The sequence below is a fragment of the Phodopus roborovskii genome, unplaced genomic scaffold (assembly GCF_943737965.1).
Source record: "Phodopus roborovskii unplaced genomic scaffold, PHOROB, whole genome shotgun sequence".
Taxonomy (NCBI): domain Eukaryota; kingdom Metazoa; phylum Chordata; class Mammalia; order Rodentia; family Cricetidae; genus Phodopus; species Phodopus roborovskii.
In genome coordinates this window covers 5,269,413-5,294,071 of record NW_026126618.1, presented here as the reverse complement: position 1 = coordinate 5,294,071, position 24,659 = coordinate 5,269,413, and the positions used below count along the sequence as shown (strand labels likewise).

Here is a 24,659-nt window from a genome sequence, read left to right as displayed (position 1 = left end):
TGCCTGCCTTTTGGGTTTGTTTTTTGTTGCTTCATATTGAACCGAGAACTTTGTGCATGTCAGGCAGGGTCTCTGCCCCCCAGCTGTGCCCTCAGCCTCCTTCAGGGTCAGACAGCCCCTGTCTCTTTTTGTGTTCTAGTACTGATTTCAAAAATTGAGAATTATCTCTTCCTTGAAACTATAGCTAAATTGCCCTTTAAAGATAGTCATTTGCTCAAAGAATATTATCTATCAGTCTGTTTTATAGTTATAATTTTGTATTTTGATTGTTTTTTCCTTTGAGATGTATTATAATAGAAATGTATGGACTCTAAAGCAGGAAGTCCTATTTCAGCTACTTATTAGATAATGAGACATAGAGCAAGTTACCTATCTAAGCTTCAAGTTTCTCCAAAGTGTATAGAAATGGTAAAAATCTACTTCAGAGAGCAGTTGTGAATATTAAATGACTGACTATGCATTATGATCATTCTGCAGGCATTATTAAAGTTTTCTAGCAAACTATCCTATATTTAGGTTAACACTTTTTCCTTTTGTATTTTGAGACAGGGTTTACATATGTAGCCCAGGCAGGTTTTGGATCGGTAGTATTCATCCTGCCAAGACTGCATGTGTGCACCACCACATCCAGCTGTCTCTTTTGAGAGAGGGTCTCACTGTGAAGCCCTGGCTGGCCTAGAAGTTACTATGTAGCCCTGGCTGGCTTCAAGCTCACAGAGCTGTCTCTCTCTGCCTCCCTCCCGAGTGTTGCAATTTTTAAAGGCAGAGACCACCAAGACCAGCCAGCTTTCCTTTTTAGGAGTAATTTCTTCATTTTTAATCTCATTTAGGAGACTAAACTAATTAGAACTTACTATATGCAATGACTATTTAAGTCTTTTCATTTTTCATAGAGTTTCAGCTTATCAGGCATTTCAAAGAATTGGTTGTTGGTTTTGTTTGATCAGCTTAATATAGTTTGTAATTTTTAATTTTTTAAATTATAGATTTTATGGAAATTTTTATGTATTTTTGCCTTTGTGTTTATTTGGCTGTCCTCCCCCCAGTTTTGTGAGTTATAACCTTGAATTTAGAAAATAACTTACAAGACTATAAATTTTCCTGTGAGTACTGCTTTGGCTGTACTTCATGAGCTATGGCATGTTGTTCACCTTGCAGTTTTGTGATTGCCATCTTCATTTCTTTAAGTCATGACTTAGTTTAGTGTTGGTGACTCTAACCCTAACTGGACCACATCACCTGTATTCCTTTATCATCTACATTCTAGCTGGACCCAGCTAGAATACTGGATGAAGCAGTACTTGGGTATATTCCTCTACCTAAAGCCACAACTCTTACAGGGATTTTCTTCACTTTTAACTTGAACTTTGACAGGGTTCCAGACACGCTTCTTTCCCATAACTCCCTGTCAGACAAAAACAGTAACCAATTTTTTTCAACAGTCTTATCTGAAAAGTTCATACTCTTCACCTATGCAATATAAAAAGAAAAGCATAAATTAACATGGTATGTAGTAAGCTCTAATTAGTTTGGATGGGTAATCATGTCAGCTTATTCAGTGTCACTGCTTGCTGCCTCATGCTTTCAACTGCAGTGAGAAGAGACAGGAATCTGGAATAGGAGACAATAATCAGAAGTAGTAAGTGCTTCCTAATCATCACAAAATCTGCAGCCACTGGGCTGTCTCCCAGAAATCCAAAATAGCAGAAAGGCCAAACCTTACAGAAGATTCATTTCCTTAATCGGTTGTTATAGATCCATAGTGTCTGGAGTATGTAGGATTCTGTGACATGACTTGTTGCCTCATAACTGTGGCTTTTAAAGAAGTCTAACAAACCAGTGGTTAGGCTTTTGTCTTCCTCAAACCAGTTACAAATATTTGATTTTGGATAATTTCGGACTTTTTCAATTATAGTGTCACCTCTTTGGATACCATAAATATGTCAGTTAAGATTTTTTGTAAAGTATCCAAACTTTGAATTTTAGGCTTCATTGATGGCCCAAAACACATTACAATACCACCAAGCACAATGAGCTATGCACCCATACATACAAGTGGAAAGGCTTTTCCCCAGAATACCACAAAGAATGGTTCAGTGTTGATTCACATACCACTGGCCATAGATCTGTTCTATCATGTTCAACTTTAAGAATAGTTGCAAGGTCTCCAAGGAAAAACAAATCCAAAGCAGGTCTTAAATCATACATGATCCAAACACTACCAGGAGGTTCCTCACCCAGGACTCAGGCAGGCCTGGCTCACCTAGGCTGTGTACAGCCCCTAGTTAAACCCCACCAGGCAGGGAATGTGGGAGGCACAACCTGACCTGACTCTGGCTCAGCCATTGCATTGTATTCAGGCTTTGCTAATTAGCCCTGTTTCTAGATACTCAATACTGTATCAGTGTGAAACAAAGTTTGAAGAAAAGAAAAGCTACACATATGCTGAACATGCTATAGGACCAACTGACTGATTATAGAGCTAGGCTCTTACAGGTTGGGAGCTAAATTTATCTTGGGCTGTCTTCTCCGTGATATAGCATCCTTGTGATCATTAGATAAATCTTCTTGGGATGTTTAAACAGACCCCCTTAGCTTCCACCAACTAAAAGGTAAGAATGTTTTCAGATAATATCTGAGGCAAATAACAGAGATCAGGATCAAGAGCCTTGTTTTATAATACCCATTATTCTGTTACTATAAGAACATCATGAAACTGTTACCACGTTGGACTGAAGCACTACCCTAATTAGTCTTAATAATAAAAACCTGGAGCCAGATATAAGGGTAAAAGCTGAAAGATCAGAGAAGGATCAGCCACATTGACTTCTTACCACTTCTCAGGCCGAGAAGGGCCAAGCTTCTGTCTGTGCCCCGCCTTACCACTTCCTCTTTCCATCCAGCCATATCACTTCCTGTCTGTCTTTATAGACTTCTAGACCTCTATGGTTAACTAGTGGCTAGCTCCACCCTCTGATCTCCAGGCAAGCTTCATTTGTCAGAACACAAACAAAATATCACAACATTGGACCATAGTATTTGGAGTACCCTGGATCTGGGCTCTACAATAAGCTACATCTTTTGAATGTATTTCTTTGTATGTTTATATGATGTATGTGCATATATGTCTGTGTGTGTGCAAGCATTCATGTGCCTTGGTGCTGGTGTGCATATGCGTCAACACACAAATGGAGGTCAGAGGACAAATGGGTTCTTACCTTCCATCTTGTCTGAGACAAGTTCAGTACTGGGGATGCCAGGCTAGCGAGTCCATGAGTATCAGGAGAGTATGGCCCTTTCATCTCTCCATCCCTTAAACTACAGACATAAGCAACTATGCCTGGTTTATATGGATTCTTAGGATTTGAATTTGTGTCCTGGGTTTGTGTGGGATTGCTATACCACTGAGCCATCTCCCCAACCCCAGAATAAATGACTTTTAATTCCTTGGAAATAAGAGTTGTTTTGCATCTATATCAGCCATAAACCCTAGTGGAGAAAAAGAGAAGCCTATCTATGTCCCAAAAGCAGTAAGGAACTTGACATTAGAATTTGGTGGTTAGCTTATTGTTAGAATAGTGATTAGGCTCTATCACTGTCGCCCTCATGAAGCCAAGAATACTTGGGCGTAAAGAAGAAAAGCCCAACATGGTGATACAAGCCTGTAATGCCCAGCTCTAGGGACTCTGAGGCAGGAGGATTGCAACTTTGAGACCAGCCTGAACTTTGTAGTGAAACCCTGTCCCAAAACAGCCAAGAGAGGGAGAGAATTTGGACTCTTTCAAATATCTGACAAATACACCCAACTGGGAAAATTCTAATCTATATCCACAAGTTTAGCTGCAAGGTTGGTCAGTGTCAAGTATAGCGTGCCTCTGTCTGTAATACAAGAGATAAACTGGAACTTGAGAGGCGCGGTGGAGGCTCAGTAAACCAGACTATGTATGCATCTGCCAGAGGCCTGGCCTCTCCTGAGAAAGTGCATCACTGTTTTTCACATACTTGGTCTAATACTGTGAACTGTAATGTGTTTCCACCATCAGAAGTCAGGCTCATACAAACTTTATCAGAGAGGCTCATACTCATCAAAATAAAAAAGGGTTAGTTTTGGAAAGTATCCCAAGAATATCCCTTCTTTTTTTAACTCGGGTATCTTTCAGATTTAGTTTTATTATTTTTTAACTGTGTGGTATGGGCTTGTGGGGACGGGGCAGAGGCATTGGATCCCCTGGGAACTGGAGCTGGAGGTGGTCCTGAGCCACCTGATGGAGTCCTTTAGAGGAATGGAGAAAACCGTTAACTCTTGCCACCTCTCTCCACCTCTCCTCAGGGTATCTTTTTTTCTGAATTATTAGTTGGTTTTACTGTGTTTTCAGTCATTCTAGGACTCAGCGTTGAGTCCTCATATTCTGAACAACCATATAGAGGAGGCACTGAAGGAGAAAAGGAAGAGGATTCCTGGGCCTGGCTCCCAGGCTTCATCCTAGGATCTGAGCCCCGTCTGTTCATCCTGCTAGAATCCTGTGCCTCCACAGAGGGGGAGCCTGTACTCACCCTAAGATCTGAGCCCCGTGATTCCTCTGAGATTTCTTTTGTTGTTGTTGTTTGAGGAGGCTGGGTCTCACTGTGTAGTCCTGGCTAGCCTTGTAGACCAGGCTGGCCTTAAAACTCACAAAGATCCGCCTCCCTCTGCCCCCCCCCCCAGGTTCCGAGATTAAAGGCATGAACCAATCTGCCCAGCCTTATGATGATTTATTTTAATCAGCCATTCTGCCACTAAGGGCAGAGAATTTGGGTCTCTCTCTGCCTACCCTAAGGACAGTCTTTGGCCACTCTGGCTAAGCTGCAGCAGAACCTGATTTAGAAGATACTGTGATAAGAGCACTTGCTTAGTGTATGTAGGCCCTACATTCAGTTCTCAGTACCAGAAAGAAAAGGAAAGATATTTAGAAAATGATGGACAAGAAACACACTCCTCCATCTGACAGGAGTAAGATGCAAAATAAATACTGAAATGCCAAGATGGTTGTCACATTAACTAAGCTAATAGTATTCTCTACTCACCTTAGGAAGGCATTGAAGTTCTGATTTTAGTCTGTTTTAATTTCTCAGGTTTTTTGGTTTGTTTTGTTTTTTGTTTTTCTTTTGAGACAGGATTTTACTACGTAGCCTAAGCTGGCCTTCTTAACCTCACTGTATAACACAGGCTGGCATTGAACTTGAGATCCTCATGTCTTCGCCTCCCAAATCCTGGGTTCACCGGCGTGCACCATAATACCTGGGTCATGTTTTTATACAGTAACTTAATTGCAGAAAGTTGGAATTCACTGTTAAACCTTGCTACTCCAAGATAGGAAAATACTTGAAAATAAGACCTTTACACCCGAAGACCAGTTTTAGTCCAGGTTGTCCTTAAGCTTGTGACCCCTGGCCTCAGCCTCCTGAGTGCTGGGGTTACTGTTGTGCACCATCATGCTCAGCTTGAGGAACCTTTTGTATTTCCATCAAATTTAACACTTGGTAACCTAATCCTCCAGTTGACGCTTTACTATCAAAGACTTTTTGAAGTTCGTTGGATTTCTTCTTCCTTTTTTCCTTTATTCTTGACTGAAAAGATCATTTTTTTTCAACTTTTAATCTGTTTTCTCACCCACATCTTTTCTACGTCACGTAGACTGTAAAAGGTTAGCCTTTCTTCGGCACTGCCTTCAACCCGTGCCCCTTCTGCCCATAACAGCAACTCAACTAAAGAAAGAGTGGAGGAAACAACTCTCACAAACATCTCATCACATTGAAAATGGTTTGAGAGCACTTAAAGATCCATCCCCCTGTTACTTGAGTAAACCTTCTTTCATCGTATTTTTAAAAGCTGTTATCCTTCTTGAAAGAACAAAGGGCATTGTGAAAGTGTTATAAATTCTTTCCTACTTACATTATTGATTTGAGTAATGACTAATGGGTGGCATGGGTGGCACTAGCTGTTTTGTTGATGGAGTTTGCTGTCTGGAGTAATTATACATAACCAGTGTCTCCTTAATCTGGGTCTTTTGTTTCAGTTTATAGAACATAAAGTCCTAAATTCTATTGTTTAAAAAAAAAAAAAAATCTAGTTCCAAATAGTAGCTGAGAGGCATGGCAACATTGCTACTTTTACCACTGTAATGAGACTATCAAGCCAAGCAGAGGTGGCGCACACCTTTAATCCCAGCACTTGGGAGGTAGGGCAGATGGGTCTCTGTGAGTTCGAGACCAGCCTGGTCTACTGAGCAAGTTCTAGGACAGGCTCCAAAGCTACAGAGACATCCTGTTTCAGAAAATCAAAAATAAATAAATAGATAGATAGATAGATAGATAGATAGATAGATAGATAGATAGATAGATAGATAAACAAATAAAATAAAAGGCTATCATCTGTCTTAAGTCACAACCCATTATCATAAAAGGTAGACCACTAAAACTGCCTTATCACCAGATATACCAAACGAAACTACATATTTAATATGAATTTTAAAAGTTAGTGTTAGAGTATTATCTTTTCCCCATTTTCTCCCGTGATTTTTACTTCATTACATACCCTCTGGGCTCAAATAGAGATTTATTGATTTATTTTTGAAAAAAGTCATCCTATTTTTATGTTTTGTGGTCCTGTTGCCAACAGCCCATGAACATTACACAAGCACTTTCCCACTCAGCCACACCCCACCATCTTGTGTGTTTGTATTGCATTTATTAACATGAAGTCTCCGTGTCTGAGGCCATGATGCTTGCAGTGTGTTTGCTCTCTGGGTTTTGTTTTTACGCAGGCTCATGCTATGCTGCCCATGCTGGCCTCAAATCCCCGGTTCAAGAGATTCCCCCTGCTCCAAATGTGACAAACTTTGAAGATCCCCCCTGGAAGGCCTCACCCTCCCTGGGGAGCAGAAAGGGGATGGGTGGGTGGGGACAGGGGGTTGGAAGGGGGACAGGGGAGGAGGAAAGGGAGAGGGAACTGGGATTGACATGTAAAACATGCTTGTTGCAAATTTAAATTTAAAAAATTAACATTATAAACAAGAGAGAGAGATTCCCCTGCCTCAAGTGCTGAGACTGTAGACACGTGCATTCTCATGGAAGTTAGGAGGCTGACTAATATGCATTAGCGGTAAGATTCTGGATGAGTCATTTCATTCCCAGTGTGGAGGGAGTAAGGTTTTTCCTCCTGCCGCCTGGTCTTGTCCCGCCGCCGTGCCAGCCCCAATTAACACACCGAGACTCTGAATTAGATACAATTCTGTTGGCCAGTTACTTGTTTTTTATCGGCTAGCTCTGTCTTAATTATTAACCCATTTCTATGTATATCCACGTGGTCTTACCAGTGAGAGGTGGCTGGCGGTTCTACCTTCTCCAGACTCTCCATCTTGACTCCTCCTCCCTACTTCCTCTTTCCTCCTTGTCTCCTAGTCCCTCCTGTCTTCCTTTCCTATTGGCCAACAGTGCTTTATTCATTAACCAATATGAGAAACATATACAGAATGACATCTCCCATCACCAGTGCTTGTCCCTGTTAGAGTGAGATCACCTTTATGCCAGGTGAGTCGTTAGTATGAGACCTTTCCTACTCTGTCCTAAGTGGCCTGAGACTATCTGGTGGGAAGAGCCATGAGACTGAGTCTTTGGAAACACATCCTTCAGGAACTGCAAGACGAGAACTGACTCAGGTCCCATGTGTACTCAGGTTGGAACCACTGACTTAGTTCTAGTTTCCTCTGGTTTTGTACCAAGTGTTCCCCCAAGTTCTCAGTGGTAAATATTGTCTTAAGGATTTAGGAGAATAAGCTATGAGGCGTGGATTAAGTCTTTTGTCTCTGGACTTTTTGAATATTACTTCTAGTATCCATTGAAACTCCATGATGCTAGACCACAGGTTAGCAAACCCATGAGCCCACTCTCTTTAATTTGAAATAAAATATCTACAGACATCCTTATTTAAATATGCATTACAATCAGTGTAGCTGATATGATATCGCACCTTTATCTTATTAGAAGAGTCATCCTATCTGATCCACAGCCTTTATTTCATACCATTTAAAATTTGTATTGAAAATGGACTTCCTACTTCAGTATATCTTGCTTTGCTTTACTGTTTTCTTTTTTTATTATTATTATTTACTATTATTTTTAATAACAGGCTATCCTTGAACTCTATATAGTATCCAAGAAGGACTTGGAACCCCTGGCTGGTCCTCCTGGCTCCTCTGCTCAAAGAGTGCTGAGATAATAGCACCACCATCCCTACTGTCTGAGACTTTCTAAGAAAAAGGAATAGTCACTTTGAGAGAAAGGTTTCTTTTATACCTTTAAGAACCACAGAGTAGGCTTAAGAACCTCATGGAGGGCTGACAAGATGACTGACTCATCAGGTAGACATTCATTGTCAAGCCTGATAACCTGAGTTTGATCCCACATGATGGAAGGAGAAAACGGACTCCCAATGGTTGTCTTCCGAACTCCATATACACACCATGGCAACTCACATGCCCACCAGCCACCACCACCCCACAGACAAATAAAGGTAGTAACTACAAAGAATCTCCTTTGTGCTGTTTTTTTTTTTTTAACTTTATTTTATTTCATTTTTGGTTGTGTGTATTTGAGTTCATTTTTTGAACTTGGAGTAGGCAAAGAAGGAAACAATAAAGTTGATATCTCTTAGCATCCAAACTTCATTTTAATGTTATTTGCATGTTCTTCTCACAGCATTATGTCAACTATGTTGGACCTTCTGGTCTTTTTTAAAGAAAGATCAACTGAAAATGATAACTACAAGTACCTCACCAAGCATATTACCACGTAATTAGGCAGATTTTTAAAAGTGTGAAAGCCCAGGGAGGATTTGGGTCCACCCTCTGCTAGCATGTCTTCTCTTAGTTAAGAACAAGTCACTGTTGCTCTTCAGTTTTGATTGGTTGAATCTATAAGTTGCAGAAGTCAGTTTTCTCCCTCTTGATGAGTTTGATTTAGATAGTATTTTGGTTTATATAGAGCATTTATATTGTATACAAGGGCTGCAAGTTACTCCTTTAAAAACTTTTGCTCATAGCACCTCATGTAACACTAATTGATAGTCAGTCAGTGAAAATTTTTAGAAGCCAGCAGCCAAGATATATGGATCTGTCTTACCTGCTCTACTGGTGTATAAACAAGCCCTTAAATGTGCACTGGTGTCCTTGGAAGGTGTTTTCAATCCCCACTCTCCCCGTTACCTTCCACTGTTGCTGAGTAACGGTAGCACCAAAGAAATGATGGCCAGGTTTTTTTTTCAAAGCACTGCTTCTCATAGAAAAATGCTTAGTAATGACATAGACACGCCCTCCAATCCAGTGGCCATTTTGTACTGTAGTTCTGGATAAACAAGTGGGATTCCTCACAGAACCAAGTCTGCATCCGATATGGACCAGAGACAGTAACGTTTTCACAGGAAACTGGAGACCTTAAAACTATGGGGTCTGTGAGTAGCTTAGTTGGACTGTGTTTTATAGACCTTTTAATATTTTTAACTTCTACCATTAGGTTTTGCCTCTGTTGATGTTATAAAACAAGTAAATGCTTTGATTTGGTGCTTTGGGGGTAAGTTTTATTTTAGAAGGTGCACTAAAATATGCAAGCTCTGGCAAATATTTCCTGTTGTTTTATAATTTTAATCTTGCGGGAAACTAGCCTATGATATTTCCCAGTGCTTTAAGAATAGAAAGGCAGGAGGAGTTCATTTTAGATTCTATCTTATAAATCTTTACTGTGTTAAAGACAAGCAAATGGATACTGGTTTCTAGAGAAACAGAAAGTTATTTTCCATGGGACAATTTGTTGCTCTTGACTGGGTTTTGATTTTTTAAGTAAAGTCTTCATTTAAAATTTGATAAAATGGTTGCATAATTTGGTAGTGATGATCTTCCTCCTCAGTTCATTTTATGTATTCTGAAGTTAAAGGAAGTCATGGCAAATGGAGGTATTTATATTTTTCACTGTTAACAGCCTCCCCCAGATGCATTTCCATTCTGTGTGATGATCATGTTTAGACCTATGGTTTGGCTGCTTTTTAAGAAAGTTCCTTGTCATGTTGCCTCAGCCAGTGTCAATCCCTGCGTTCAAATGATTCTCCCACCTCTCTGGGTACTACAGGCCTATGCTACCCTGCCATGGCTTTACAGCCGTGTGATCAGTTACATTCAGAGATAAAAGGTCTTTTTTAGTGTTTTAAAATAGCAAATAAATGGCTATTTGCAGATAAATATTCTCCCATCAAACCCATTTGTCAGTTCCTTTTCCTTAAGATTCTTATTTTGAAATCAGGATCTTTTGAGAGTTGTTGTTGGCATGGAATAAACTTCTAAAAATATGTAACTGACTTACTTTGTACCACATATGAGTTAATATACATTTGAAAAAGAAAAGTTAGTAATTTGGTAACTTCAATAATGGGAATGGAAATCCTTCCCGGGCCTCTGAACCAGGATAAGCACAGACTGATGCAGGTGGGAACCAGGGTTGGTTAGCACAGACTGATGTAGATGGGAACCAGGTTTGGTTAGCACAGACTGATGTAGGTGGGAACCAGGGTTGGTTAACACAGACTGATGTAAGTGGGAACCAGGGTTGGTTAGCACAGACTGATGCAGGTGGGAACCAGGGTTGGTTAGCACAGACTGATGTAGGTGGGAACCAGGGTTGGTTAGCACAGACTGATGTAGGTGGGAACCAGGGTTGGTTAGCACAGACTGATGTAGGTGGGAACCAGGGTTGGTTAGCACAGACTGATGCAGGTGGGAACCAGGGTTGGTTAGCACAGACTGATGCAGGTGGGAACCAGGGTTGGTTAGCACAGACTGATGCAGGTGGGAACCAGGGTTGGTTAGCACAGACTGATGTAGGTGGGAACCAGGGTTGGTTAGCACAGACTGATGCAGGTGGGAACCAGGGTTAGCACAGACTGATGCAGGTGGGAACCAGGGTTGGTTAGCAGAGACTGATGCAGGTGGGAACCAGGGTTAGCACAGACTGATGCAGGTGGGAACCAGGGTTGGTTAGCAGAGACTGATGCAGGTGGGAACCAGGGTTGGTTAGCACAGACTGATGTAGGTGGGAACCAGGGTTGGTTAGCACAGACTGATGTAGGTGGGAACCAGGGTTGGTTAGCACAGACTGATGCAGGTGGGAACCAGGGTTGGTTAGCACAGACTGATGTAGGTGGGAACCAGGGTTGGTTAGCACAGACTGATGCAGGTGGGAACCAGGGTTGGTTAGCACAGACTGATGTAGGTGGGAACCAGGGTTGGTTAGCACAGACTGATGTAGGTGGGAACCAGGGTTGGTTAGCACAGACTGATGTAGGTGGGAACCAGGGTTGGTTAGCACAGACTGATGCAGGTGGGAAGTCTGCATAGCAGCCCCCTCCCTAAACATTGCAGCTGCAGGTCTCTGTGCCAATGCTTTGTTCCTCACACACACTGCAGCAGTAACCAGTGTGACGGCTTTCCTGTGACTTTTGTGTTTAATATAGCCTGGCAAGCCTTAGTAACTAACATCTGACAATAGTTAGCATTTTGCCAGATCCAACAGTGGGGTTTAAATATAGTACTGATACTTTAAATAAACACATATTTGAGAAATTAAATTATTACTTTTGGTATGGAGAGCAGCACAAGACACTTTTGTTCATTTGCTAAAGAAGTGCTTAATTGGATATTAATACCTTCTTTATCAGTAGTGCTTATGCTGAGTACATTTTTTCGAGCAAGTATTACATTAATATATTCTTTTACATGCATACATATATGTGTACTCAAATAATTCAGGGCTATCAAGGCTAGACACCTAGTATTAGAAGTGCTAGGTCAGTGGATATACATGTTTATATTTTCCTACCTGTACTTAAAATATGTGAAGGACCTGTTCCCCACCCTTGCCAGTGACATATGTTACCAGATTTATCTTTTCTTGTTTTTAGATTTACTTATTTATTTATTTATTTGATTTTTACATATATGAAAGTTTTGCCTGCATGTATGTATGTGCTCTGTGCATGTCCAATGCCCATAGAAATCAGAAGGTGGCTTGTAAACCACCATATAGGTGTTTTGAACCAAACCCAGATACTCTGCTAGAGCAACAAGTGTTGTTCACCACTGAGAAATCTCTCCGGCACCAGCCCCAAATAACAGACAGAAACGCTATACTAGATATAAAGCTGTAGGCCAGTTACTAGCATTTCTTATTGGCTAGCTCTGTCTTAAATATTAACCCTTTTCTATCAATCTAAGTGTTTCCACCAGGTCCTATCTTACCGGAGAGAGGGTCCAGACCTCTTCCTCTCTCAAGTCTCTACATCTTGAATCCTACTACATCTCCCAGAATCCTCCTTGTCTCCTAGTCCCACATATCCTGCTTTCCTGTTTGCCAACAGTGCTTTATTCATTAACCAATAAGAAAAACATATTTACAGAATGACATCTCCCATCACATACCTGTTTCCCATATGGGTCTGCCACTGTATTTGTATTCTAAAAACTTGAATCTATATATGCAGTAGGCTAACTCTCCTAATGGCTATGATGTAAGACTGTAATTCACATTGACTATCACTCAGGCATCCCCACCCCCCCCACCTCCTCCCCAGCCCTTGGATTGTCTAGTTAGGACCTCCCTGTGAAACCCAATCTGGCCCTGAAATCCAGATTGTTATATACCCACAGAAAGAAGTTAACAGAACTGTCTGATGTACAGTGAGGTTTAAGAAACATTTGGCTAGTGCAAAAATGAATAAAATGGCTGCTGACCTTTCTACAGGGATGTGGTTAGCAGTCAGTCATTAGGATTCCAAGATAGAAGTGATGTAAAATTTGGCATTGGAACACAGTGGGCTGTTTCTGAGTTGTAAGACAGCAGACAGACCCATTGACCATTCACATGGTTACAATGAGGCAAAAGCCATCGTCAGTCGCTCTCAGCCACCTTGGTGTCAGCCAGTTTTGTTGGCCCTCCTGTAATACAGCACTTCAGTTGTACCGGCCTCCCACCAGTCTGTGAGAGGTTTAATGGGTGGTGTGGGCTTTTCAGAGACATTGGTTAGGCCCTGTGTCTCAATGTGGGGCACGGGGGGGGGGGATGGGAGGGAGGATAACATGAAGTGCCCTAAGGATAAGACCTGAGTGAGCTATTTTCTTGAACTTTTTATTCAGCAAAAAATTTGGGGTTTCTTGTCTGTTTTTATTTTTCTTACAAAAATAAGCTTCGGCCACCCAAAAAAAAAAAAATCTTAGCACAACTCCAAACTCATGGCTGTTTTTCACTTAGCAGGATTCTTTCTGGTGCTCTGCTGTGTGTTTCTGTCAGCAAGGATTTACAGGAACAGTGGACCACAGGACTTCCTGAGGAGGAGCGCTCCCACATGCTGGGTCTACGCTTCCTCATATTCCTCTTGTCAGCACCGATTCTCTCCAAGACTTCAGAGTTAGACTCTGAGTCCAGTGTCAATGCTCAAAAGACAACTGAAACATTGATGACTCTGCTTTGCTTGAACTCAGGGAAAGAGTTATGATAGAGCAAACCAAAGTCGTCATCAATGTGTAAAAATGCTCGTTATATGAAAAATAGATCTTCCCATGATTCACTTGGTTCTTAGACCTCATGGCCCAAGACCTCTAAATAGTAGTGGTTAGAACAGTGGCTGTGGGAACCCTGCCTTGCCATAAAATAAAAAATGCATTTTATATTGAGTGATACAGTTTGATGCTGATAATTTTCACCCTTTTTATGTTTATATACATCACCAGTAAGAGTTTATGTTCTATACTGAGGGTAAACTATCACTTGTCAAATTTTGTCATGACCATTTGTCTTTGCTATAAGTACTAGAAAAGACTGTTAAAATACTTCTTGTTTTTCAGTTAGTATCTATTTAAAGCTAATCTTTATATACTTCATTCAGTAGATTGCAAAACATAAAGAAAAGAAAAAACCCACCAACAAAACATGGTGCAATACATTGAATGCAAAAACAGATAAAGATACTCACATTGGCTGGAGAGATGGCTGTGTGGTTCAGTACTGGTTCATCTTCCAGAGAGCGCAGGTTTAACTCCCAATACAACTGTTTGGATCATCACTTCTACCAGATCCAACACCCTCTTCTGGCCCTCCTGGGCACTGCACACATGTGATGCACCAACATACGTGCAGACAAAAAACACTCATACACATAAAATGAAAAAAAAAAAACCTTTTTAAAACATACCACAAATCTTCTATTACTCAAATTACAGTAAGGAGGTCACCAAATACATCAATACACTCTTATTTTTTCACTTGGAATTTTTTATTTAAATACAGCGCTTACATTTTTTTTTAACTCCTAATGAGTGTATTGCCATTTTTACGTAAAACAAATATTGTAATTTTTTTCAGTTCTGATTTCTGATATGATAAATGCCAATAAACAGCTATATGTAAACAGAAGACTGTCTTTGGGTTCTTCAGTTTTTAAACTATAAATGTTATATTATTTGAGGAGGGGGTAAATTGTGGGATTTTTTTGTGAAATAGGGTCTCATGTAGCCCAGGGGCTCATGTAGCCCAGGATAGCATCAAACTTGCTGTGTTTCCAAGACTAACCCTGAACTCATGGTCCTCTAGCCTCTATCTCCCAAGTATTAGGATTGCAAGCGTATACCAGCGTTTAGCCTCAAAGGGTCTTAACGTTGAAATCTACTGATGAAGATGTGGTTTTCTGAGAGCTATCAAGTAATATTAAGATTATTTAGCAGTTTAAGAGAAAAAACTAGCATGTTAGCCCCAAACATTTTTAAAGAATGAATGTAGGCCTGGAAATATGACTCAGTGGTTAAGGAGTCCTTACATGTTTTGCAGAGGACGTGAGTTTGAGTCCCAGCACCCAGGTGGTGGTTCATAATCATCTGTCACTTCACTTCCAGGGGATCTAGTATCCTTTCTTTCTGGTATCTGTGGGCTTCTGTACTCAGGTGCCACATATAAACTCACAAGCACACACTTATCCACATAAACTAAAGAACACGTCTTTTTAAAAATTAATGTAAAATTTCATTAAACATTTCTTCTGTGTTCTTAAAATATACATATGTGTCTTGGTCAGTTCACCTTGGTATAACATTCAGTTAAACCAAAAAGTGTTTTAAATTGTGTGTTGTTGCTTAAACTTCAGATTTTCTTTTGGCTCAAAAGCATATAAGTAAAGCTAACGCTGCAATCCTAAAACTAATGCTGTGGTAAAGATTAGTGCTTTGGTGTTCATGCAGGGTCTGGGTTTGTATGTGTGGGGAAGTGGTACCATTTGCACCTCCAAAATGAGGCATATAATAGGAAGCGTTAGAAATTGCATTTATGGATGTGTCCCTACTGCGCCACCCTCCAAGCCGCCTCTCAGAAGAGTGCTCCAAGCCGCCTCTCAGAAGAGTGCCTGGTTTCACTGGAGGCTATAGGTGCAACAGAAGGCAGTAAGTTGAGGTTGTTGGGACTGATTCTCTCCACCTCAATTTTTGTACAAAGAATGGTTTCCCCTTTTAAATTATCAGAGAAGATAGCAAAATGATTATATTCTGTAGCATGAAGATGGTAGGAATCCCGGACTTCATTGAGTATAGTTTTATTGGGTCATAATCACACCCATGCTTTGTGTGTTAGCTGTTTCTGATGGCCCTCACTCTGCAGCAGTGAACCTGATTCTGCTAACAGAGACCATATGGCCTGCAAACCTGGAGTAACTTCACTTTGATCCATCCTATTTATTATCTTCCCCCTAGGAGTTCATGTGAAGAAAGGGCTCTAAAAACAAGTCTGGGGTTTTGTTTTTTTAGTATGGAAACCTTTCAGAAGGTCTAGCCAAACGAATGAACTACCTAGTGTTCTTTTGCCATCCTAAGGCACAGCAAGGTAGGGCTCAAGGTTCAACTTGAAAATACAGATTGAGTAACCCTAGGCATTATTTCAATACACATTATAGATGATTTTAAAATGAGCCATTTGGAAGCTGGGGGGAAAGTTTAGTTGTTAAAGTGCTTACCTAATGAAAAACTCTGGGTTCCATCCCAGCACATACAAACTACCAGAAACCGCAGGAGGGTGAAAAGACCAAACAAAGTCTTTCTGGCCTCTATAGCAAGTCCCTCCGAAACCAGCACATGGTACAAAGCCAGTTAACGATTTGAAGCTGAGTGATGGCCCGTGCTCATAATCCTAGCACCAGCGAGGTCAACACAAGAGGACTGTGAGTTCTGAGCCTGCCAGCTAGTGCTAGAATACAAAGCCCCGTCTCAAAGAAAATTAACCATGTGTGCTACCAGAAACTTAAAAATCAAATAAGGAGACAAGAAACATTTTTCCTTATACTGTTTAAAATATTTTTCATAAGCCGGGCGGTGGTGGCGCACGCTTTTAATCCCAGCGCTCGGGAGGCAGAGGCAGAGAATCTCTGTGAGTTCGAGACCAGCCTGGTCTACAGAGCTAGTTCCAGGACAGGCCTGGTGCCTGTGGAGGTCAGAAGAGGGTATCAGATCCCAAGACCTGGAGTTAGTTGTGCACAGTTTTAAACTGCCGTGGTGGGTGCTGGGAACCAAACCTGAGTCCTCTGCAAGAACATAAGTGCTCTTAACTGCTGAGCCATCTCTCTATCCCCTCAGTCTGTTTATTTCTTTATTTTACTTTATATGTATGTACACATATGTATGAATATATACATATATATGAATGTTTTGCATGTATTCCTGTATGTGGTTGTTGGATTTCCTCACACTGGGGTTACACATGGTTGTTAATGACCATATGGTTTCTGGAAATCATTCTTGTGTTCTCTTAACCACTGAGCCATCTCTTTAACCCCTCAATTTTTTAACTTTTAAACATGTTGCTCGCTTTTTACTTTAGAAAGGTTGGAAGGTTAAAATTAATTTCTGCTAATGATCCAAGTTAAGTTTCTCAATAATTTTTCATCCAATAGTAACAATATATTTCTGTTTAATGGAATTGAGGTGATTTTGTGTTGTATGACAAAATTTTCCTGGGGATCCCATGACAGACCAAAGTACAGATACCCAAAAGTACAACTTGGTGAACCAGTGAATATTGTTGAGTTGCTTACAGGATTATGGATGGAGGAGGGTTACTTACAGAGCAGAAATGACTAGAAGACAGCTGCATCACCAAAGCCCACTACTGCAAGGGTGACAGCTCACAAAGCTGGGAACCCGGAGCACACTGCTGAGCCTGCAGCAGCTCAACAGATCGGAGCTGTCCTTCCCAGCTGCCTCGGGTGGTCTAAACCTCTTCCGGACATCTTGGCTGGGGTCCGCTTCTTCCACGGTCTAGTGCTGGTGTTCTTTGCAGCTTTGCTCATCTGGGAGTCTTCTTTGCAGCTCAGCTTTATTTGTCTGAGTGAAAATAGCTGCTTTTATTGCTTTTTCTGGCAGGGAGGGGCCTAGAGAATTTGGTCAGTCCGGGGGACTTTCTGAAGATACTTTAGGTTGTTTGCCTCTCAGCTTAAAGAGCTTCCTTACAGGGTAGAATATCTCAGTACTTGAGCCAAGATTCTGTTCCTTAACCTGTCCCCTTTCCAAAAGGTGTATGCCAGGGACTGTTCTAAGTGCTTCCTGGATTTTTCATTTTTGTTTTTGAGACACGGTCTCACAAAGTAGACTGATGGGGAATGTTCTGTATGCTGTTAATATATGTTTCTCTTACTGGTTGATAAATAAAACATTATTGGCCAGTAGCCAGGCAGGAAGTATAGGCAGGGCTACCAGATGAGAAGAATTCTGGGGAGAGAACACAGAGAAGAGCCGCCAGAGAGATGCCGTGTAGCTACCGGGAAGATAGGACACCGGGCATTCTCCAGTAAGATATAAAATAATAGTTATAGGTTAATAATCCAGAGAACTAGCCAGTAAGAAGCCTAAGCCATCAGCCAAACAGTTTATAATTAATATAAACCTCTGTGTTTATTTGGGGCTAAACAGTTGTGAGACCACCTGGGACAGAAACCTCCGTCTACAAATGGCGCCCAATGTGAGGCAAGACTTTCCATGTAAAACGGAGCTACATTGGGCTTCTTAGTTTCACAGTCTCATGCAGACCATGATACAGAGACACTGTGGCAGTCAGGCTTGAACACAGCATGTTGGATTCCTGCTGCAGTACACAGGGGCCATGTCTCCAAGCCATACAGCATGCTGAATGGCAGATTAAGCTTTTACTCATACAGAGGAAAAAGGTTTATGGTCAGTGTGCTACAAGCTGCATAATCCAGAGTCTAAGCAGTAAGCACAGCTCCCAGAGCTGGTGGTAAATCACCCTGCCAAGTCAGAAAGCCTTACTGGTTGGAACTAGCAGCCAAAGGCTGGCTTAAAACTCAAGAGTTCCACCTGCCTTTGCTTCTCGGTTCTGGGAGTAAAAGTGTGCACACCATGTTGAGACCTGTGCATTAAATGAAAGTCTCCTGGTGTTAGGTGAGACAGCTGGAGCATCCTGGTTTGTAAATTGCCACGGATTTCTTAGCTAGTAACAATCAGAGTTAGAATTCGAACCTAAACTTTGCTTCCAGAGTTGATTTTATTTTATTTTTCATTTTGTCTGCTGTGAGACAGAGTCTTAACAAATAGACAGCCCTTTTGCTTCCCTAGTTCTGGGAATGTAGGGCGTTATATCACTCCCATGTCAAGATGTTTGTTTTCTTACTGCTGTGATCTCAGGCTCATTTTAAGCCAGCCTCTCATATCTGCATTATCTAATATGTGAGTGGTAGCTTTCCTAAAGTAACTTGAGTTGTTTGTAGTGCCAAGAATGGTGGGTAATATGTGCATTAGTGCTAAATAAAGTAATAAGCGTGTTATGTAACATTACACATAAAAGTATAATGAATATATTTTATTCTTGGCTTTAAATAGTAATTTCATTCTAGGTCCTCATGGCAGCTATCAATAGCTACCACTGCCTGTTTTGGAATGGTCTACTTAAAGACAACAAAAATGTGGATTTAAAAAAAAATGCTTAAATCTATTTATAATGTTCAGTTCATTTTTCTTGCAAATGTTCACTCAAAAAATGTGTGTCTGTTTAGAGCTTTTCCTTTTTGGGTCTTTTTGTTGCATGTTGGTTGATTTATTGGTGTTTAATGGCATTTTACTATAGCAGATCATTTTAATTTTCATAAGAAAAGCCATAAAAAGCGTAACATAAGTAGCTACGCAGGTATGATTCTGAATTTGATCTTAAATCTTTTGAAGCATTAGTGATCTTGACATTTGCTTCATTTTCGGTTTCTTTCAGAATTCTCCACTTTACCAGTACTTACAGGATTTGGGACACACAGATTTTGAAACATGTTCTTCTTTGCCACCCAAAACAGAAAAATGCTTGCTCACAGAGGGTCCTCAAATGCCTCCCACAAGAGTCCTACCAAAAGTAAGAAAGAATGCTCAACTTCTATGGCTTAACCTTTTGCTCTTTACCTTAGTAATTAGGTAAATTGTCCTTGGGGCCAGATGTAGCTCAGTGGTAACAGTGCTTGCCTAGCATGCCCAAGGCCCTGAGTTCAATTCCTCTTCACACTAACAAGATTTTATTTTACTAAAAGAATGCAACTGTTAAAGATAAACTTCAGTCCTTACTGTTGCTCTGGAATTTTTTGTGAGTAATTTATACAAGCTGAGCAAATGAAAATGATTTGAGAATTAACATACTTCTTTAAATATTGAAATTATCTGGAGGACCAAAGGAATATATTAAAGCCTTAGAACTTTGTCAGTGATAGCTTCCTATTAATAAGAGGTGTATTCATTTAATATTTTTCTCCTTCCACTGTGGGTTCTGGGAATTAAACTCAGGTGGTTCTGTTTGGTGGCAAGAGGCCTTACTAGCTGAGCCATCTTGCCAGCCAATTTCTGATGTTGCTTGGGATTGTTTTTGTTTGGTGGTATGGTTTAAACATGTCGCTTCTCTATACCAAGCAGACGTTCATTCTACCACTGAGTTGTATACACACACACACACACAGAGAGAGAGAGAGAGAGAGAGAGAGAGAGAGAGAGAGAGAGAGAGAACCCTACCAGGTTTTCTGTGTCTCATAAACTTACATGTAAAAGTTGAACAGTTAGGTGCTGTTGTGTGGCATTGTGCCAAGATGTTGCTGCTGATGTATAAGCCCTGGTCCCTGGCCACATTCCCAAGTACCCTCAACCCAGTAGAACATAACAAAGTCTCCAGAAATGTAGAAGATCCAAGCCAAGGAGTTGACCATAACATCCTGGTTTAAATGGAATTATCCGCTTCAGTGACCCTGAACGCCACACCACATCTGCCTTGACTCAACTCATTAGACCTATGCAAGATCAGCAAATGTCCAAAAGTCTACCCCAACTTCCAGCCCTTCTCAAGACTCCCTCTTACAAGTTGTATAGAATTGAGTATTGCATTTTCAAAACAGATCGGGAGAGACTAATTCCAGAGGGAAGTTAGACCCAACATCTAATGTCTTATGTCAAGTTTGTCAAGGATGCCTCTCTGTTCTTGCGTACAGAAGTAGTCTCTTAATCACATAGTTATGGAGTCAGTACATCTTCTAAGCTTCTTTAAACCTCTTCTTGAGTTATCATTGCCCTAGCTCAGAGCTCCTTAAACTTTTTCGACTCATGTTCCCTGAGCATCTAGGTATATAAAACAGGCATACCAATCAAATGTTTTCTGAAAATAAATCATAACAAAGTTTATTTTAAAACAATTATTTGTCAGGTGCTGGAGAGATGGCTCAGTGGTTAAGAGCACTGACTGTTATTCCAAAGGATCTGGGTTCAATTCCCCACATGGCAGCTCACAACTGTCTGTGACTCCAGTTCCAGGGAATCCAACACTCTCACACATACATATATGCAAGCAAAACACCAATGTACATGAAATACAAATAAATAATTAAAACATAATAATTATTATTTGTGAACATATGATTTGACCATATAATAAAGTCAAAAGCTGCTGGGCATGGTGGCACATGCCTTTAATCCTAGCATTTGGGAAGCAGAGACAAGTAGGTTTCTGAAGCCAGCATGGTCTATAAAGGAAGTTACAGGACAGCCAGGGCTATATAACAAAAAAACCTTATCTCAAAAAAAAAAAAAAAAAAGACAAAAGCTAATTTATATACTAATGGTTGATTATTCTTACATGGAGAAGTAAATCTTCACTGAATATTTGATACTGTAGGATGCAGAATATATTTACCCTTTTTCAGAATTGGTTGATATTTTGATTCTGTGATTGTCAATGCTGAGAATGCCTCTTATATAAACACAAATGGCAGGTATATGGTTAGGGCCATTCAGAAAGATTAGGACATTACAAGAAAACCCAAAGAGCCAGCTAATCTGGGCTCATAGGGGCTCACAGAGACTCAACTGACAACCAGGCAGCTGTGTAACTTGGACCTCTTGTGGGACCCCTACCATTGGGAACGAGGATTTCTCTTAGTCTTACTGGCTTTTGGGACTCTACTCCTCATACTGGGTCACCTTGCCCAGCCTCAATACATGGGGAGCTGCTTCGTCTTACTGCAACCTGATATGTATTACTGATACTCATGGGAGACCTGACCTTCCTAAACAGAAACGGGGGTGGGGGGGGTGGGGACAGAGGAGGGGAGAGAGGGGATACTGTGACTGGGATAGAAAATAAATAAATAAACAAAATTATTTTAACAAAGGAAGAAACAAAGTTTAAGAAGTCTGTCCTGGTCCCAAGTGAAAAATCATTCAGAGAAGAATGGCTGTGAGAAAATACCTAAAGTAATTACCACCATTCTTTAAGCATACAGGTATCAAACTGTATGACTTTGGGTTATGTGTCAGATGTTTGACTCGGTTGCTGGTGACTGACTTCATTTGGGATGAGGACCTTACACTGCTGTGAACTATTTTGTTCTGTCCTTGCTTCTTCATGAAGTCCTTAAAGTAGTAGTTCCATGTGTTTACCTTTGTCCCATGGTTATTCACAGTGCCTGGGATATAGGAATCACTAAGTGAGTGTGTTTTTGGTTGTGAGCCTCGCCTTTAATGACCGAGCCATTACTCCAGCCCTGCCAAATGACTATAGACTCCATTTACCGGCATACTCAGGGAATGAGGCTGTTAAGCTAAACTGCATATTTAATTGACTCATTAATAAAACTTTTGGTACATGACCCTTTTTATAAAAGGATTAAGATATCTTTCTGCTTTAGTATTTTATAACAAAATGATACTAATAGTGAGAATTTGGGCCATAGTACAGTTTTATTCTGAAGTAAACATAATTGTCATGTTGATGCAAATAGCCTTTAGTCTTCCCCTGATAAAGGGGCTACATTAGGGCAACCTTTACTGTTTTTTAAAAAATCAAATCTACAGGCCTCGTTTCAATCCTTTGGATTAAACTGTAGTTTAGCGACCTGGGAATGTAATTCAAATACAATTTCTAGGTCATTCTGTAGCACAACTAAAAGTAGAAATAAGTACACTGACAAGAATATATAACTTGACTAAGTCTTTTCTCTTTTTCTGACAAAAATTCCAGTTACTTCGAGGTAAGTTGTTTAGTCTTTGTACCTTTTATGTGTATTTAATTAATAATCCTACACATGTCATTGATCATCTTTAGCAAGGCATCCTGTTCAAACTGACAGAGACCGTCAAGAGCTGGGCTTCTTCCTCTCAGTATAGTAAGAAGGATCCCTTTCTCCACAAGTTGGTGAGTGTCCGTTCGCTTTTCTTGGTTTTGTTACTTTCTCCAGGTTCCTTGTAATAGTGAAAACTGAGGGATCAAAATCTGTTTTGCAATGATCGTGATGTGATTGGCCTTTATTAGAAATTCTACCGCAGTAACTGGGGCCCTCTAAACGAGGCTTGCTGGTATTGTTCTTATTTCTTAGAAAAGGTAGCCAGTGTTCTGCTCTTGCTGAGGCCTTGTTAGACTGCTAACTCACTGCCGTCTCTGTCATTGGCAGGTATTCCTCTTAGGAAGGAAGGAAATAAATGCACTGATTGGCACAGCCAGTCCAGTCCCGAGGGACCATAAATTAAACTCCCCAGAATTAGTACTGATGGCTTTTCTGGTTCCTGTAAAAACTCCCTCCCTCCTCTCTCTGTCTCTTTCTCTCTTTGCTGCAATGTATCCATTGCTTAGCCCAACCTCTAAAGAGGTGTAGTCAGCTTTATACCCTACCAGTGTAACGTCCATGCAGTATGCCTAGAAGGTTCCAATTTGCTAAATTCCCTTGGTTCTCAGAGATGTGAGCAGGTATTAGAATTCTCTGCTGGCCTGTGATCCTAAGAATTATCATTCTTTTTAAATTAACTCTTGTAAAGCAGTCACTTAAAAAAAATGCTTTCAACCCACGTAAGATTTCATCTGTTGTACCAGTGAGAGAAAACCAAGATTTAGACAGCTTTGCCTAGTAACCTTTTTAAGCGAATTGTCCAAGAATGTTCAGCAGGAAATGATAGAGGGAGAATTTGAACCCAGATCTGAATCCAAAGTCTGTGCTTTTTACAATAGAACATACTGCTTCTCTAGCTTGAATGCTGATACTTTTTAAAAAGCCACAATTTCTGTTAGCATCATGTCAGTACTAAAGAGTCTGCACAGTTTAACCCTAGCCTGCCTTGGCAGCTTTGCCATCAGTATTTCTGTCCACGAACCCAATCTTCCATGTCATTTATCCTTAGGGCTGTGCTTGTGCTGTTGCTCTGTGGTGAATTCTTCTGTCTTCTATCAGTCTATGGCAATCTTTTCAGGAAGCAATCCTAGCTGTTCTGAACACTCATCCTGTTGGACCTTGTTTCCCTTACCAGCCTCGTGACAGTTACCTGTTCTTTTATTTGGTAGATTTTATGTGATGTTGTATAAACATAGCATGGTCTTTGGTTTCAGGCTCTAATTATTTCATATGTGGTAAAGCACGTAATGCTTTCTATAGAAAAACCCTTCATGATTTACAGGTGTCAGCTTACTTATGAAGTAGGTACTGTCGTTTACCCCCTTTGCAAATGAGGAAATTGGCACTGAGAGACATTATCTACTTGCTTAAATGATAGAGCGCAGTATAGGCTTTCTGGTAAAAGTTCTTAGGTGCTGACTTAAGTATTAGTTACTTTTCTATTGCTATCACAAAACCATGACCAAGGCAACTTATAAAAGGGAGCATGCAATTCAGCTTATGGTTTTAGAGGGGTTAGAGGCCATGGTAAAGTGCACATCCTGATCCTCAAGCAGGGGGCAGAGAGCACAGTGAAAATGGCCCAAGGCTTTTAAAACCTCAAAGCCCATGCCCAGTAACACACCTCCTCCAACAAGGTTACACCTCCCGGTCCTTCCCAAACCATTCCACCAACTGGGGACTAGTTGTTCAAGCATATGAACCCATGTGGGCCATTCTCAATCAGATCTCCACACGGGCTCCATTGATACAGTACCCAGAGTCAGCATCTTTTGTATTATATTTTCTATGTGTATTATACTTTTCACATTGCATATCAGTAATTTATCTAAGAAGGCATAAGTGACTAGACTTACTAATTTGTAATTACCTTACATTTCATTACTAAAAATTGATTTTTCACATCTGGTAGCTT

General features: G+C 40.6%; 1 protein-coding gene across 4 annotated transcripts in view; it reads left to right on the top strand.

Moving 5' to 3' along the window:
- Vezt (vezatin, adherens junctions transmembrane protein) overlaps positions 1-24,659 on the top strand; it is a 53,013-nt gene that overhangs the window by 3,974 nt on the left and 24,380 nt on the right. For all 4 annotated transcript variants that reach the window (XM_051206377.1, XM_051206376.1, XM_051206380.1 and 1 more), the window contains exons 2-3: positions 19,330-19,464; positions 22,687-22,776. In XM_051206377.1, the coding sequence (XP_051062334.1) occupies positions 19,330-19,464; positions 22,687-22,776 (225 nt within the window). The remainder of the gene's footprint in view (positions 1-19,329; positions 19,465-22,686; positions 22,777-24,659) is intronic.